This window comes from Xiphophorus maculatus, chromosome 4 (assembly GCF_002775205.1).
Source record: "Xiphophorus maculatus strain JP 163 A chromosome 4, X_maculatus-5.0-male, whole genome shotgun sequence".
Lineage (NCBI taxonomy): Eukaryota > Metazoa > Chordata > Actinopteri > Cyprinodontiformes > Poeciliidae > Xiphophorus > Xiphophorus maculatus.
In genome coordinates, this window is record NC_036446.1 from 20,092,829 (window position 1) to 20,108,231 (window position 15,403).

The 15,403-nt window shown below is 37.0% G+C and overlaps 1 protein-coding gene across 1 annotated transcript in view; it reads right to left on the minus strand.

Annotated features, from left to right (window-relative positions):
- Positions 1-2,013: 2,013 nt before the first annotated feature.
- The window catches only part of lgr4 (leucine rich repeat containing G protein-coupled receptor 4), a 30,398-nt gene continuing 17,008 nt past the window's right edge, over positions 2,014-15,403 (minus strand). The window contains exons 5-18 of the mRNA XM_014474151.2: positions 14,316-14,531; positions 12,709-12,780; positions 11,668-11,736; positions 11,105-11,176; positions 10,894-10,965; positions 10,649-10,717; positions 10,477-10,548; positions 8,940-9,005; positions 8,779-8,850; positions 8,609-8,680; positions 8,388-8,513; positions 6,976-7,073; positions 6,164-6,217; positions 2,014-6,038 (exon numbers count right to left, since the gene is read on the minus strand). Of these exons, the coding sequence (XP_014329637.2) occupies positions 4,633-6,038; positions 6,164-6,217; positions 6,976-7,073; positions 8,388-8,513; positions 8,609-8,680; positions 8,779-8,850; positions 8,940-9,005; positions 10,477-10,548; positions 10,649-10,717; positions 10,894-10,965; positions 11,105-11,176; positions 11,668-11,736; positions 12,709-12,780; positions 14,316-14,531 (2,536 nt within the window). The 3' untranslated portion in view covers positions 2,014-4,632. The remainder of the gene's footprint in view (positions 6,039-6,163; positions 6,218-6,975; positions 7,074-8,387; positions 8,514-8,608; positions 8,681-8,778; positions 8,851-8,939; positions 9,006-10,476; positions 10,549-10,648; positions 10,718-10,893; positions 10,966-11,104; positions 11,177-11,667; positions 11,737-12,708; positions 12,781-14,315; positions 14,532-15,403) is intronic.

Sequence of the window (15,403 nt, forward strand, 5' to 3'; positions counted from 1 at the left end):
GTGATTGAACGATTCACCTTGCATAAAGGAATTTTGGGCACTTGCAAATCATCAGTGAACGTGTGAGGTGTTCTCCTTACGGTGCACAGCAGGATGTGTGTGATGGAAAGAATGATCTGGGACGTCTCCCAATGAAAACATTTGTCAGCAAAATGAAACACATGCTGTCTTTCGGCTTTTACAAGCTGGGGCAAGTTATTCATCTGATGCTGTGAATGTAAATATTTCCTGCCTTGATGTACAGCTGCAAAAGATCCACTGAACTTTCCACACGTCTCTCTGGCCACATAAAGGGCCAACAGTGCCTCTGTGTCTGTCAGGTGTTTCGACACTTAACCAGGTCTTACAAATTATATGTGCAAAGGACAGCAAGGTACTGAGAAAAGTTTGATTTATCAAATTAGTACCGAACATTACGTTTCTACTCATCATTAAGACAGAGCAAGATGGCAGCAATGGTAGGATAGCATGACCACGCAAATGCTTTGAACCACAGCCAGAAACAGCAGTACTGTGACACCATGCAAGTAGGAATGTTCTCATTACAATGTTTTTTTCCAGATGCTGACAGATGTAAGACATAAAGCTGGTAATCCAAAAGTTTTAATGTGACCGAATAGGATTTTTAAAATCATGTTCTAAAAAACATGATTTTTTTACAGTTCAAATACTGTAAAAAATGTTTCAGTTCACTGCAGCCAAAGCATTTATTTATTCCAAGCCTGAATTCTTTTGCATACATATTTACTTTTTATTTCTCTACATGCAATTTTTTATTTATTTTTTTCCAAAATAGAAATCTACCTAAAAAAATAACAATTAACCAACACATTTGATATATAGACCTACAGAACACAGAAGCCATATTTTTCAGGAGAGTAAAACACTAAAGCAATATTCATATTTAATATTAAATAATTTACAGTATTTTTCCGACTATAAGCCGCTACTTTACCTTCTGGCAACTTTACCTTCAAAAGTTGCCAGAAGGTAAAAATTATTTTTTAAAAATCAATAAACAATCATGTGACTCTTTTCTTTCTTGTTAAGTATCATTAACTGTTACTGTTGTAGTTTCCTGTATTTGCTGGCTGTGCTGCAGTACCAACACTAGCTTGTATGCAAGCTGAAACAAGTGGATATTTAATTCTAACAATGCTACAGCAAACATGTTTTATTATAATCTCTTTTTTACAGTGTACAAGTCTATATTGCTACTTGGTTGTGTTGTTTTTGCTGTCACTGAAATGTCTAAAATGCAACCGTTGAGATCTAAATTAGATTGTTTTTTTTTTTTAAATCAAAGCCAAAAGGTTAGCATAAAAATGTTATATTTTCTACTCCTCTGTTGATCAAAATGGATTCCTCTTTCAGCCACCACAAGGGGGAACTGCAGCCCCTGTAGCCACCCTTCCTGTGCTGATGGTGAGAACTGGGATTCAATCTCAGGAAAACAAACACCTTGTATGATTCATTTAGAGATATTTACCTACTTTACTCAGTTATCTTTTGATTGACCATGAAAACAGAGCAACTCAGTAAAGATGCAGATATATATTTGTGGAAACAAAAAGCTTTTTTCCAGTGTCAAAGGATAACAGGTGTGATTCTCCCAACTGGCTGATCTCAGTACTGCTGACAATACAGAAATTGAGAAAAATTTGTGATTTTTTAAAAAAGAGCTTAACATTTTTCTTATTTCATTTTTTTTAATCTCTTGTTTCCTTGCATTACTTTTTTATGTAGAAAAACTAAAGTTAGAGTCTGCAGTTTGAGAAGTTGAATTTGGCCAAAAAGTATGTTTTTTTTTGTTGTTTGTTTTACTTTAGAAACCGAATTTCTAAAGTAAAACTTACTCCTAGGAATGCAGGGAATAGATATATTGGCTTGGCCATGTGCTATAATTAACAGTTCAATTCCACACAACAGTGTAATGAAAAAATTAACGGGTATATTTCATATTTAAATATTTAAAACTGAATGAGCATAAAATAAGATCCATGTTTTTTTGTTTTTTTCAATTTTATTCATTCACAATTTAAAGAAATCATTTACCTATTTGAAAAGAAAAAACACAGGGAGATTTGACACAAAACTACAAGTAAGATTCAAATTGAACAGAAATAATGTAAAATATTTCAGCTAATATGTATTCTGTAATTTTGTATCTGAGAGAAAAAAAAAGGCCCTATTTAAGATTTGGTTAAGAAACAGGAAAAAAAAATCACAGTATACAGTACATAGATTCCTCCCACAACTTGTACATTACTAAAATGATGCACAGCCAAGGTTAACATCATAAAGCTGAGGATGCAAACAGTGAAAAATAAAAACACTCTCTTTTACAAAGCACTGCTGGCAGCCTCAACAACCGAGGAGGTAGCTTCCTTAGCAAGCATCCCATTCTTGAGTTTCCTTTTCAAATAATTTACATTAAAAATATATATATTAAAAAAAATAAACCACTGAAAGATTCGTACATTTTCAGTAGACAGGAGATCAGATGGCAAAACCAAACCAGACATTTTGGTTGATGCAAGAATCAATGTGTCTTGTTGTAAGATGTGTCTATAATAATCAAATTCAACGCAGACTGGAGCCTAAAGAAGACGTGAGAACGTCTCGGTGCTGGAGGAGAGCAGTTCCCTACATTGCCTGAATTCCTGAGCACTCACATGGCGTGCGCTTGTGGATACATGCTCCGAGGGTGTAACCACCTCAATGCGTGCAGTCATGCTTGAGCACACTAAACATCCGTCAGAGTCTGTCACGCCCAGTCTCAACCAGGTAAGGATGAAAAGACATCTACATTTATTCACTTTGTAATACAATAATGCTCTTTTTGTCACATACATAAAAAAAACTAATTAAGGATACAGTAAGAAATCACCAATAATGGAACTTGACAGGAGAATAAATATGTTACCTCATACCATATTTTACCATTTCTTACCATAATGTATGCATTTCAAGCCACAAAAAAATGTGGATATATGTAGGAGCAGTTTTCCATACCTTCTTGCTGACTCAGCTGGTTGCCAGTCGTTAACCAGCACAGAAAGTTCATCTCATTCGTGAGTTTAACTTGGATGGAGACTTAATTAAACTGAATTGTACCATAACTGGCAAGGATTATTTAACGAGGCTCAAAATAGACAGAAGATACAGTCTATGCAACACTATTTCATTACATAGTCTGGAAATAGAAAAAAAAAACAAAAAAAAACAACAGAATGACAAAAACCAGGGGAAAAAGTTCAGTTTTAAAGAAGGTGAGATTTTCCTAATTTGACCTAATGAAAGACAGGAATAAAAAGAAAGGCGCTGTTTTGGTGAATGCTTGGATTATAAAGACTTATTATTCAGAGGCCACCACAAATCCGCCTCCACCCAAACACTACTGTCTGCTTAAACAATAAATAACACGTGTCAAAGCGACCACACAGTTGTTAAAACAGTGATATCTGCTACTTTTATCACATTCTTAGTATGAGAAGGTTAAAGCAAAAGACTTTTTTTTTTTCTTACAGACTGACCTCTACCATTCCTGCGCCGGTGTGTGACAATCACGTGCTCATTGGCTAGTAGTTATCGATGCTAAATCATTCAACTCTCACAAGGTGAAAGACACCAGGGTTCCAACACATTGATCGTTTAAGAGACTCAACTTTCCAGCGTTCTTTTCTATGTAATATTGAATTTCACTGAAAAAAGAGAAATGTAGGAAAAGAGACAAAGGAGGAAAGGTGAAGGTCATAAGGTGACAATAAAGGAAGAAAAGAAGGGAGGTATAAGACAATAAAAGGTAGAAAAAAAAAGAAAATGAGGATAGATATGGTACAAAAGGTAAAGACAGAGACTGAAGGACATAAGTGTGTAGGGAAGGAAATGACACAATGAAGAAAAGATGGACACAAAGTGGGAAGGATATAAGAAAGAACTCAATTTTTAGAAAATGGGAAAGAGAAGTTGGAAAACACAATTACTTTTCTTATTTTGGTTTTCCAATCTCATCTCAACCTGGAAAATGTGTCGGAACCCTGGATCACCTTAAACATTCACAGCTACACACACACACACACACACACACAAGAAAACCCTAAAAAAATCTAACAATGATTATTACATTTGCTACATTTATATATAAAATCATCAAATTAAAAAAATAAACTTGCTGTGGAAACATGTTAAAACTTGATGCATGATACATTAACAAAGCTTATCAGTACAGAACATACACAAAAAATCATTACATCTTTGACCCCCTTTAGCTTGCGTCGTTATCATCATCATCATCATCATGTCAGTTGATCGCAAGAGGCAGGCAGGCACCGGTGGTCAGATTTTCTTTAGTTGAGCAGTTTGTAACATGAAGTACTCAGTTCATTTCATCTAGAAATGATCTTTCAGCTGGAAATTCCCTTTCAATGATTGGTTGCATCTTTGCTAACAGTAATTACAAACATAAGTGCTTGATGAATTGCAAAGGTAGTTGGCACATTTTCTGTTCTGACATATATATATGTATCTGACATACATATTTATATATAAAAATTACATAATATTGAAGAATCTAAATTCACATGACAGACATATCTGTGCACATTGACATACTGGAGCAATGAGGCATCCTTAGTCTTTGACTCGAGGTATGTTGTATGAGTAGTGTACAAGAGGAAGTCCTCTGCTTTGGCAGAAGCAGGCTCTGCCGCAGGCTTGAACCTGGTCTGAACTGTCTGAAACAAAAGAGTCCCCCTCATCAGCGTACTCGGACTGAGCAGAGGGCGTGTCGCTGTCTGCCCAGAACCCCTCGGAGCGCGGGCATATCGCGGCTCCAGCCAGAAGGGTGGGACAGCTGTGAGACTTCACTAAATGTCTGCAGACCGACGAGGCTGAGGGGGAAGAGCAGGTCCGGGCACGCAGGGCTGCCTCGCACTGTTCGCACACAGTCTCTCCACAAAGCTGAGAGTACACACCACAGTCAAAGCCCAGGTGGGAGAAGGATCCCTCGTCTGTGAGCTCAGACCCTCCACCGCCATCGTCGCAGCCGCTTTCAGTGCCGGCCTTCACCTCTTGTGTCAAACCCATGTGACCGCGCAGCCTTAACCAGTCCTCTTTGAAGGCTGGGCTGAAAAACACATACAACACCGGGTTCAGGCACGCGGGGAGGGGGAAGAAAATGAGGGTGACGGACTTGGCAATTTCTGGGCCACCAGCTGTTGAGCCGGTCAGGAGAGGGGCGAAGGAAAAAGCTGCGACGGGACAAAAGAAGATGCAGTTGGTGAAGATGAGCCAGGCGACATGACGGAGGGCGCCGGTCTGCTCTGGGTCCGCCAGCTCCACCCTGCCGAGGTGGCAGTAGAGCTGGGTGTAAACTGCAGCTGTGAAGAGGTAAGCCAGGGCGTTGAGCAGGACCAGAGTGACAGTGACACTGAGAGCCGGACTCTCCCCACCAGCGAACGGCAGGCAGAGAGGAGAAGACGACTGGTCCCTGAAGGTCAGAAGAGGCAGACATGCTCCGGCCGCCGCCAGCAACCCCAGCAGCCCCGCAGCCAGGCCAAAGCATTGGTAACCTCTGAAACACCTGCGATGGCTGCTGCCATTCCTCCTGGGCGACATCAGCACTTTTCCTATGATCATCCGTACCGCCATGCTGCGCTCCACAGCTGCCAGCGCCAGCAGCAGCACCGACCACTCCGAAGAGAACACAGCAAGAGCTCCGGTGATCTGACAGCCGGGACCCATCTCCCACCACGCGCCGAACTCAGCGAAGGATCCCCACGTTGCCGCATCGAGCACGGTCAGAATGCCGACATACAGGCCAGTGAGCAGGTTGGCCAGGGCCAGCAAACCCATTAGCAGCCTGGCTGGTGACAAAGACGGAGTCAGGTAGAGGGAATAACCAGCGGCTTGATGAGCGGGCGAGAAGGTGGTCACCAGCACCAGGCTGTTGAAGACCAGCGACACCAGGCAGATAAACCACACTGTCAGACGAATCATCCAGTTCCCTAAGAGGTGCTCACAAGGCTTGAAGGCTCCTGAACACAGAAACAGTTTAGTGTTTAGAAATGAAAATGTAATAAGATAATTTAGGACTATCTAAGAATTCTTCAGCATTGTTTCATTAATACAGAGACAAGATTAGAGATGCTTGACTGTTTACCTGGCGAAGGTGAACAATGCATTATCATTGAGACCTGCTCACCATCTTCTACACCTACAATGGCACAAAAGTAGAGATAAAAAAGAATGATCAGACTATGTGAATGTGTATAATCAGCAGAGATGAATACAAATCAAGTTTTCTAAGTGCAAGTCAAATCCCAAGTCTTTCGCCCCAAATCAGAGTTTCAAGTTTCTAATGACTTGAAATGAACATTTTCTAATCAAATCCACATTTAGTGCAGCTCCAACTTTGCATTGATGCTGTAGGTGAATAACTAAAACATTTTTCCTTAAACCTAAATTACCATGATAATTTATTTTAAGATTTATAAACAGTCGTCTCTTAATTATCTGATGTTTAATTTACCATCCAAAAAACTAACTTATATTATTTTGAAATTTGTTCTAGTGCAAAATTTACACCATCTAAGACAAATTACAGAAATAAATTAAAACCTGTTCACGTTGAATTTATAAATTTATCATAAACAACGCTGTGTTTTGGTATCTTAATAATGACCAAGTTAACACCTGTTTATTCATGTCTTCATTTTGTCCAGTGTATCATAAAATATTGCATTAAATATAGTTTGGATGGTTTCCTTCTGACTCTGAGCCTGAGAATTTTTTTATAATACTGCAGAGTCTTATTTTCTAAATTCAGCTTTAAAATCTTTGTTGTTAACTTGTGCTGTCTCTCATAGAGGATGGATTCACGTGGTTTAGTTTAACTAATTCTCTATCTATAAATTAACAACAAAAGTGTCATGTCAGCTATTTATTTCTAAAAAGACGAGCGTCCTTTCCCACCTGTGGATTTCTTCATGTCTGTTTGCTCAGAAGACCTCGTCACTGAGTCGCACCCAATAAACGCGCAGCATTGGTAGGCATAAGGGACAGAGATGGACCTGCAAACAATAATTTAAAATAAGGTTTTTAAGAGTCTGTTGTTGATATGGGCACATCATCGTTAAAAATACTCCTAAAAAGATTATTAGAAGTGTGTGGCTCAGCAAATATTTGGGCTTTCTGATTGTTTTCATCCAAATATTTGGATGTTTTCCTAAAATAGCAACAAATATGCAGAAAACAGATTTGCCTGACTTCCTCATTAAATGTTAACACACAGTTGGATTCTGCTTTGCTGTCTCTTTGCATGCAATTTCTCATTTGTTTCCAGTGTATCAGATAAAGTAAACAACAACAGAGCACTCCGTGTGAGTTTATGCAGTGCAGTCTGTATTACTCCTTTGGAGTGCTTGCGCTTTTGTGATACAATTTGTCCAAGTCCTAAAAAACACTCTTGCTACCTTAACCTTGGAAAAACACACATATCATTACGAAACACATTTCACAGGCTGATAAGGTTTCCTTTCATTAAATGTTAATGTTTCCATTTATAGATCTGTTATTCAGTTTTCTTTCTTCCTTTTCCCCTTTGTGCTTTGGTTTTATCACTTTTCAATAACTAGTAACTCAACATTTTACGTTACAATGTATATTTCAAGAAATCAAATACAATACCCTGCAGAAGTCAGTTAATACCTCTTCAACTTTTTTCCATTTTCTTATGCAACAAGCACAAACATTAACATATTTTTTGCGCTCTACCAACACAAAGTAGGGCATAATCATAAGGAGGAGAAACATTTTTTTTTACACAAACGGAAATCTGAAAGGTCCTTTCCCTGATCCAATAATTTAATGAACAACCTTTTGAAGCAGTAACAGCTCAAAGTCCATCTCCACCAGCTTTCAGAAACTGAAATTTTATTATTTTCTTAGGAAAATCATATTAATCCAAGCTCACAGAGGGCATCAAAAGAAATATGATTACAAGTTTAGGCCATTGTTGCACATGAACATGCTTTGAACAAAGTCATTCCATAGTAGTTCTGGTTGTTTGTCTTAGGAACGATTAGGAGGTAAATCTTTGCCCATGTATCAAAACTTTTGTAGCCTCCAAATGGTTTTCTAATTGCCCTCTCTTTAGTTTCATCCATCTTCCCATAAACTTAGTCTGCCAAATCATATGTTCGTATATTTGAAGTTATACCATAGTCTTTTTATTCTGAGATGATGAATTGAGCAGAGCTCTGTGAGACGCTCAAAAAACACTGAGGTGTAAGTTTATATTAAATTTAACCTGAAATGTCACAGTTCCACAGTCAATTCTGTCCTGGATGCTTTAAGCGCAAAACGAAACACGAGTTCATTCTCACCTGAGTTTTGGCAGGTTTTTTGCAGGAAGAACATTTTTCATCTGTGGGTTTCCTGAAAGTTTCAGCTGAATGACGGCGCTCAGTCCAGTTGTCGGAATCACAGACAGGGAGTTCATACTCAGATCTCTGCAGAATCATTTTAATAAATCCAGTTAATGTTTATGAAACATTTGCAAAATGGACAAATCCATGCAGGAGATTTGTAAGAAGGTTGTACTCACAAGTTGGTGAGTCCAGTGAGACTGAGGAAAGCATCTTTGTGGATAACTCGAATTTCGTTTCTACTCAGGTCTCTATAAATTGTCATATTACAAGAAAACACAAAAACATGGAGTAAAATGTTTGTTTCCTTGAACTTAGTTTTTGTTATTCCGTGTCTTAAAGCACTTACAGCAAACGGAGCGCTGAGAGATCCTGAAAAGTATCTCTGTCAATTTGTTGAATGTGATTGTGCTGGAAGCTTCTGCAGATTTCAAGAAGAATTTTTGACATTTACTTTAGGAATCATTTATTGTAACAACTAATGGTATATTTACAAAAAATTCAACTCACATCTCCTGCAGCCGGCTGCAGCCCTGGAAGGACGGTAACTGCTTCACCTCATTGTAGGACAGGTCACTGTTTAAAAGAAAAACCCAGAAACCTCAATAACAAGAAAACCATCAACTGGGGGGAAATAATTATATAAACTGCTTATACCTCAGAGCGAGGAGTCTGCAAATTTTAGTAAGTTAAGTTTTATCTTTTTAAGATAAACATGATTAAAATTTTACAGCATTAATTATGAAATAAACTTAACAATATACATATTTTTTTGTAATTCACTTGCTTAACAGCCTAAGTACAACAAATATAATGTTACCTAACTTTCTATAATGGTTTGAAAGTTTCATGATAGTTACTGACAACAAGCTTCAAATAAGATTCTTCATTACAACCCAAACCTCTTCAAATAGACACTTTCCTGTAATGATGGAACAGAATAATGTAAAAATAATAGCTGAATTTTGAATTGTATGTACATTCAATCTCAAACCAGTTTAGTCAGTTTAAGAAGCAGAATCATTCCTTAGGTTTGTTGGGAAGGCAGAAAGTCTGGAATTAAATTCATTTCAAGTGCTTCCCTGCATCATGGGGTTTGTAGTTCAGATATAGGATTACACGTTACATGCTCAGCCAGAACTACAAAATACAACATAAGGGCATTTCTCAAAAAAGATCACGAGAGAATGGGAAAAAATGGGCGTATTTCAAATCTTTAAGGCTTAAAAAAAGATCTATGACTTTTAAGGCCTTACAGAAGTCATGTAGAAAATATGCTGCAGTTAGAAGATATGCTATCACAATTTTTACTGTCACTTAAATGTTCTTTTTGGTCTCTCACTCCATTAGATAGGTATAAAATAACAGTATGCAATTAAACCCAAACTTTTCTAATAAGCATAAATACTTTTTGATCAGATATAAACCAAAATGTCATAGTAGCAACATTCAACTTGTGATGATACAGAGTATAAAAAATACATTGTTTAATTACTAAAAGGTGATTAATTAAGACCACCTTACTATTCAGCATTGCTGCTGCGACCAGATCAACATCGGCATTTAAGACAACCTGAAGCATCAAGCTAAAGCGAACAGGAGGAAATCAGAGGATGAAGCCCTGAAAGCCAGACTGGATGATGTCATTTACACTGACAATAGAAATACTCAGAAATTAATGGACCCCCTGCTGTCAGTCTGAGACATATTTATAAAGTAGCGCTTCACAATATAAGCAAAACATGTACTTGCAATACTATTACTGATATTACAATGACAATGTTGATTACAATTAATCATCACAATGTCACCTCCACTCTGTCAGAATCAGCAACTAATACTAAACACCACCATTTGCATTGAGGACAATCCAAAAGGTCAAATTTATTACTAGCAAAAGTTTCATGCATCATCACCCTGAGTTATAATATACCAGTTTTTTGCAATTGTAATATTTCAGACACTAATACTGAAATGGTGGCCGTAATTGTATACATTTTCCAGTTCTAAAGAAGCGCATAATACTGTAACTGGAAAAGTCTCTTACAGTGTCTGAAGGAATTTGAGATCTTCACACAGATCAGCAGGTATGGATGATATCTTGGTACCTGAGAGGGTCCTAAAGATAAAAAGAAAGAAATAAACAAACAAAAATCACACTATTTACTTGCATCTGAAACACAAATAAGCAGCAAAGAATAAAATGTTATATTACTCACAGACTATCCAGATTGTTAGTCCATGTGAGGATGGGGAAGTCCTTCATCAAACTGGCACCACGCAACATTCTGCAAAATGCTTAGAATTAATACTGGAATGTTTCTTGTAAAAACTGTGGCATGTGTTGATGGGGATGACAGATAGATGCTATAAACCAAATATAATTAGCTTAGGACCTGTTTTGACAACAGCTGAATTGAAGAGGTCACACAGATAGTAACTCGTGGTTCATAGTCAAACTTACAGAGAGCGCAGGTCTGAGAGATTTTGGAAAGCTGAAGCTCCCACAAATGACAGAGGGTTGTCATAAAAGTGTCTGAAATGAGATCAAAATAAGAGAGAAGAGCACAATGAGTATGGCACCATCTTCTGGACATTTGTTCTGTGCCTTAAACTTGTCTCCTTTAAAGATAAAACCACATGTAGACTATTCCTTTGTGTGAGTTTGACCTTACATGGTTCGCAGCATGGGGTTGTTATGAAAGGCCCTTTCTGGAATGGCAGCAATATCATTGCTGTGAAACCCACTGCAGAACAAAAGTCAAGGGACAGCAATTAGATGCTTATCACCACTGTCAGGTTAACGTGACAAAGACAATATAACGGAAAAGGACAAAATTAATATGATAAAGCAGTGAGCATAGTTAGTTCCATCAAATTAAGAAGAAGCAGAACAGAAGAAGCCAGAAAATATTATTTTAAAAATGAAAATAAATAAGTGATTTTTCAACTGTTAGGTAAAGAAGCTTAAAGTAAAGCCTTCAAACTAACAGAATGGAAGTTGAAATTTGTCTTCTTTTATATGAAATTAAGAAGCAAAATGTTGTTTGAAATATTCACATAATAAATGAATTACTTGTTCACTTGCAGATTTCTTTCATTTTGGGTTTTTTTTTGTTCATCTTCTCAAATTCATAGCTCAAATACTCAAATAGTTGTATTTTTTAAGACATCCGACACAGCAAAAAGCATTAGTTATAGCTTTAATAGCTCTTATCTTAAATTGGTATATACTTACAGTTCTTTCAGTTTGGGCAAAGCCTCTATTGCTTTAGGAAACTCCTTCAAGTTGTTAAAATTAAGATCTCTAAACAGAGAGAGACAGAGAGATTTGAGTCACAGTGTTAGATTACTGCAATTAGCTCGTGTCTATGTAAAAATTATGGATTGCCTTTAAGGCAATTTTAATCAAACTTAAGTAAAATGTGGGGGAAGGAAGAACCTATTAGATTTAAACAGTTTCAGATGGATTTCTTTAATTATCATAACAGGGATCATAACTATAGCTTTCATGAACACATCCCCTTTGTTCAATAATACATTTATACATAAACTGATTCCAAAATGTGTCTTGTTAAGTTTTTTATTGGATTATGAAAATAAATACAAATAGAAATGTGCTTTCAAAAATCTGCTGTCAAAGTGTTTAAAAAAAGTCTCAAATGTTTCCAATGGCAGCCTCCAAAATGTCACGTATGAATCATCTTACAAAGCTACAAAATGTCTACGTGGTGGAATTAATTTTATTCGATACATTATATTTTATACACAGCCTGATGGTAACATAACGCATTTTTTCCAATATAATGAAACAATTGGTGAAAGTGTGAAATGATCACCATGTACAAAACATATCACAGACATTTTATTTTATTAGGATGTTAGGCGATTTCTTAAAAAGGAAAATTGCCTTTAAATCTCCAATGTTCAAGAAATGAGCAACAACAGTTCAATTTCATATTTATCAGCTGACCATTCAGAGAAGATTAATGTCTTTGTCACTAGGTAAAGCTGTGAGCCAGTAGGAAGTGAACAGTTGGGAGGGAAATTTTGATAAGCATCATGTACTTTGGTCTATTTATCCTAGAGCAATTAAAGGAGGAAGTGGACACAATGATGTCTGAGGACTGTAGCAGAGATGGGTGGGGGAGCTGTTGGCACATACAAACAAGAGTCCAAAAACCCAAACTGACTCAAACTGATACATAAACACATGCAGGCATGCAAGTATACATCTGCACACACACATAAACAAAATGCAAAGTAACTGTGGACTTACAGTGTCTCCAGGTTCACCAATCCAACGAAACAGTTGGCTCCTATCTCCGTAATTCGGTTGTTATGAAGATGCCTAGAAAAGCAAAATAAGTTGCATCTCTGAGATATTCAACAAGACTTAATAAACTGAACATTTAGCACAAATATTTTTTATGCGGAGCAGGGTCAGTAAATGAAGCGTCTGTACTGTATTCGTACTCCACAGCAGAGCTGAACTCACTAATAAATTCAGGTCATTTCTTCCTGTTTATTCTGGTATGTTTATACAAACCTTCACCAGTACCACTCAGTGTGCATGGGTGCTTGGATGTTTGTGTTTGTCCAAATGTGGAACAGCAATAACAACTTTGGTGAAATCACACAGAATCTAATGCAAGCTCCCAATGTGGACGGTGCCGTTTTTCTCATTTCCTCAAATCATTATAGATGCTCTGACATGGATCCATCAACCTCCCAGGTTACATGTGTCACATAAGTGGAGAATGTAGGTGTTTTAACTGCCAAGCGTCTTTGAATGAGATCCTGCAGTCTCACTTAAAAATTGTCCGTCCGGTCTGGTCCCTCTGTTTTGAGCTGATGATAGTTCTGCTGTTATATTTGTGCCACATCTCAGAGTAATGTTAATAGTTTGGAATGGTCCATTCTCTGGTAGGGAATCTATAGGAGATGTCAAAAGGCCCCAAAGACTTGGAGTTCATCATCAAAGATAAATTGGGAAAAAGAAAAAGCAAAAAGCTGGTCAGCTGATTTTGATTGCTGTAATGCCAAGAACACATTTCCACTGGCTATTATTAATAAGGGAACAAACCATTTTTTACATGCGACTTTAATATTATATATACCTCTGGAAAAAATTAAGAGACCACTTAAAATGATCAGTTTCCCTGATTTTACTTTTTATAGGTATATGATTGAGTAAAATGAACATTGTTCTTTTATTCTATGAATTACTGACATGTCTCCAAAAGTCCAAGCAAAAATTTTGTATTTATTTGCAAATGAGAAATGGTCAAAATAACGAAAACGATGCAGTGTTTTCAGACCTCAAATAATGCAAAGAAAACAAGTTCATATTTTTTTAGAAAAAAAAACAATACTAATGTTTTAACTCAGGAAGAGTTCAGAAATCAATATTTGGTGGAATAACCATGAAGTTTTCAATGGGGTTCAGTCAAGTGGACTCTAATTTTATTTTCTAGAGCCTGATATGTCGGTCTCACTTGCAATCGGAAATAAACATCTTAGTTTAACAAAAAGCCAAATCTACCTCTGCCAGGGGCATAAGTAAGTAGAATTATTATTAACCGAGGTTCATAAAATGATCCGTCATTTTATGAACACTGACCTGTATTTATACTGCAGGTTAACCAATGATAAACAAAGCCAAAGTGTACTTGATCTAATGAACAAATTTAACAGCTTATGCTGAAGACACCAATGTAAATAGCAAATTGCACTTCATGATCTGATGGTTACTCTGCTCTGTACACACCCTTCGCTATGGTAAACTCTCCAAAGAAACGAGTGAATCACATTGTAAACATTCAACGCCGCAGTGTAAAACCATATCCTAAACCACAATCAGACCCGAAGCTTAATAAGACTTACAGCACAACTAGACTAGTCAGATTTCCAAAGGCGTTGTCTGGTATATACAAGATCCGGTTGAGTGCCAGAGTCAGAGCTTGAAGATTTGACTGGTGTCTCAAGGAGCTGACAGGGACTTCTGTCAGGTGATTGTCATCCAGCCACAGGTGGCGCAACTGTTGGAGACCTTCGAAGCTGTCATCAGGAACGGTTGTAATGTGGTTGGCATCCAGGCGGCTACAGATCCAGAAAAAAAATTAGTGGATCAATCCCATGTATATGAAACTATACAGATATTAATGTTTTCAATGTCTTTAGTTCCCACATGATGAAATAAATGTATCGATTTTTTATTGAAGGGTTTCATTTTACAATTTCTGAAGTGCTCAGACTCACTGACACACATGTTGTCAATTTCCTTTGAGAACAGAAGCTTAGAATACAACAACAACCTTGATGTTTCTAAATATAATTTGCTGAATTAAAATAAACATAATACGATTCCATAAAACTTACGATGCTCATGTTTAAACGTTTTAATCAGAATGACCACAATCACAGAGCTGACTAATTATTACAGGGGTAAATGCAGGTTTAATATACGTGTCATTTAAATGTCTTTGAAAGTATTTCATTATTTTTTAGATGTGGTTTGTATGGTTGTAAGTATTCTGTTGAAGCTGTTGCTTTAAACAAACATCTTCGCGCCACTGTCAGGAAAAATATGACTGATACCAAACAACATTTCTAGATTGTACACTTGGACACTGCCAGTGTGCTATGATTGCAGTTGATGGATTACAAAATAGCCACAGTAGTAAAACATTAGAAAGCATTCATCTGTACCTCCAACTGCTTATGAGCAAGCACTGTCAAATGTAAGGAGAGTAAAAGTCATGACGCAATCTAAGTTATAGGCAGACCTGTCCACTTCTTTCTTCTAATAATCAAAACCAAATTATGTCCACTGCAGAATCTCAACATAAAATAACACAAAATGTAAATTAAACTTACATAAGAGATAGATGTGGAATCCTTACATTTGACAGAGATTTCAGATGGACAAACATTTCCCTTGAGATGATTGAAAAAAAATAAAGTTGTCTTTG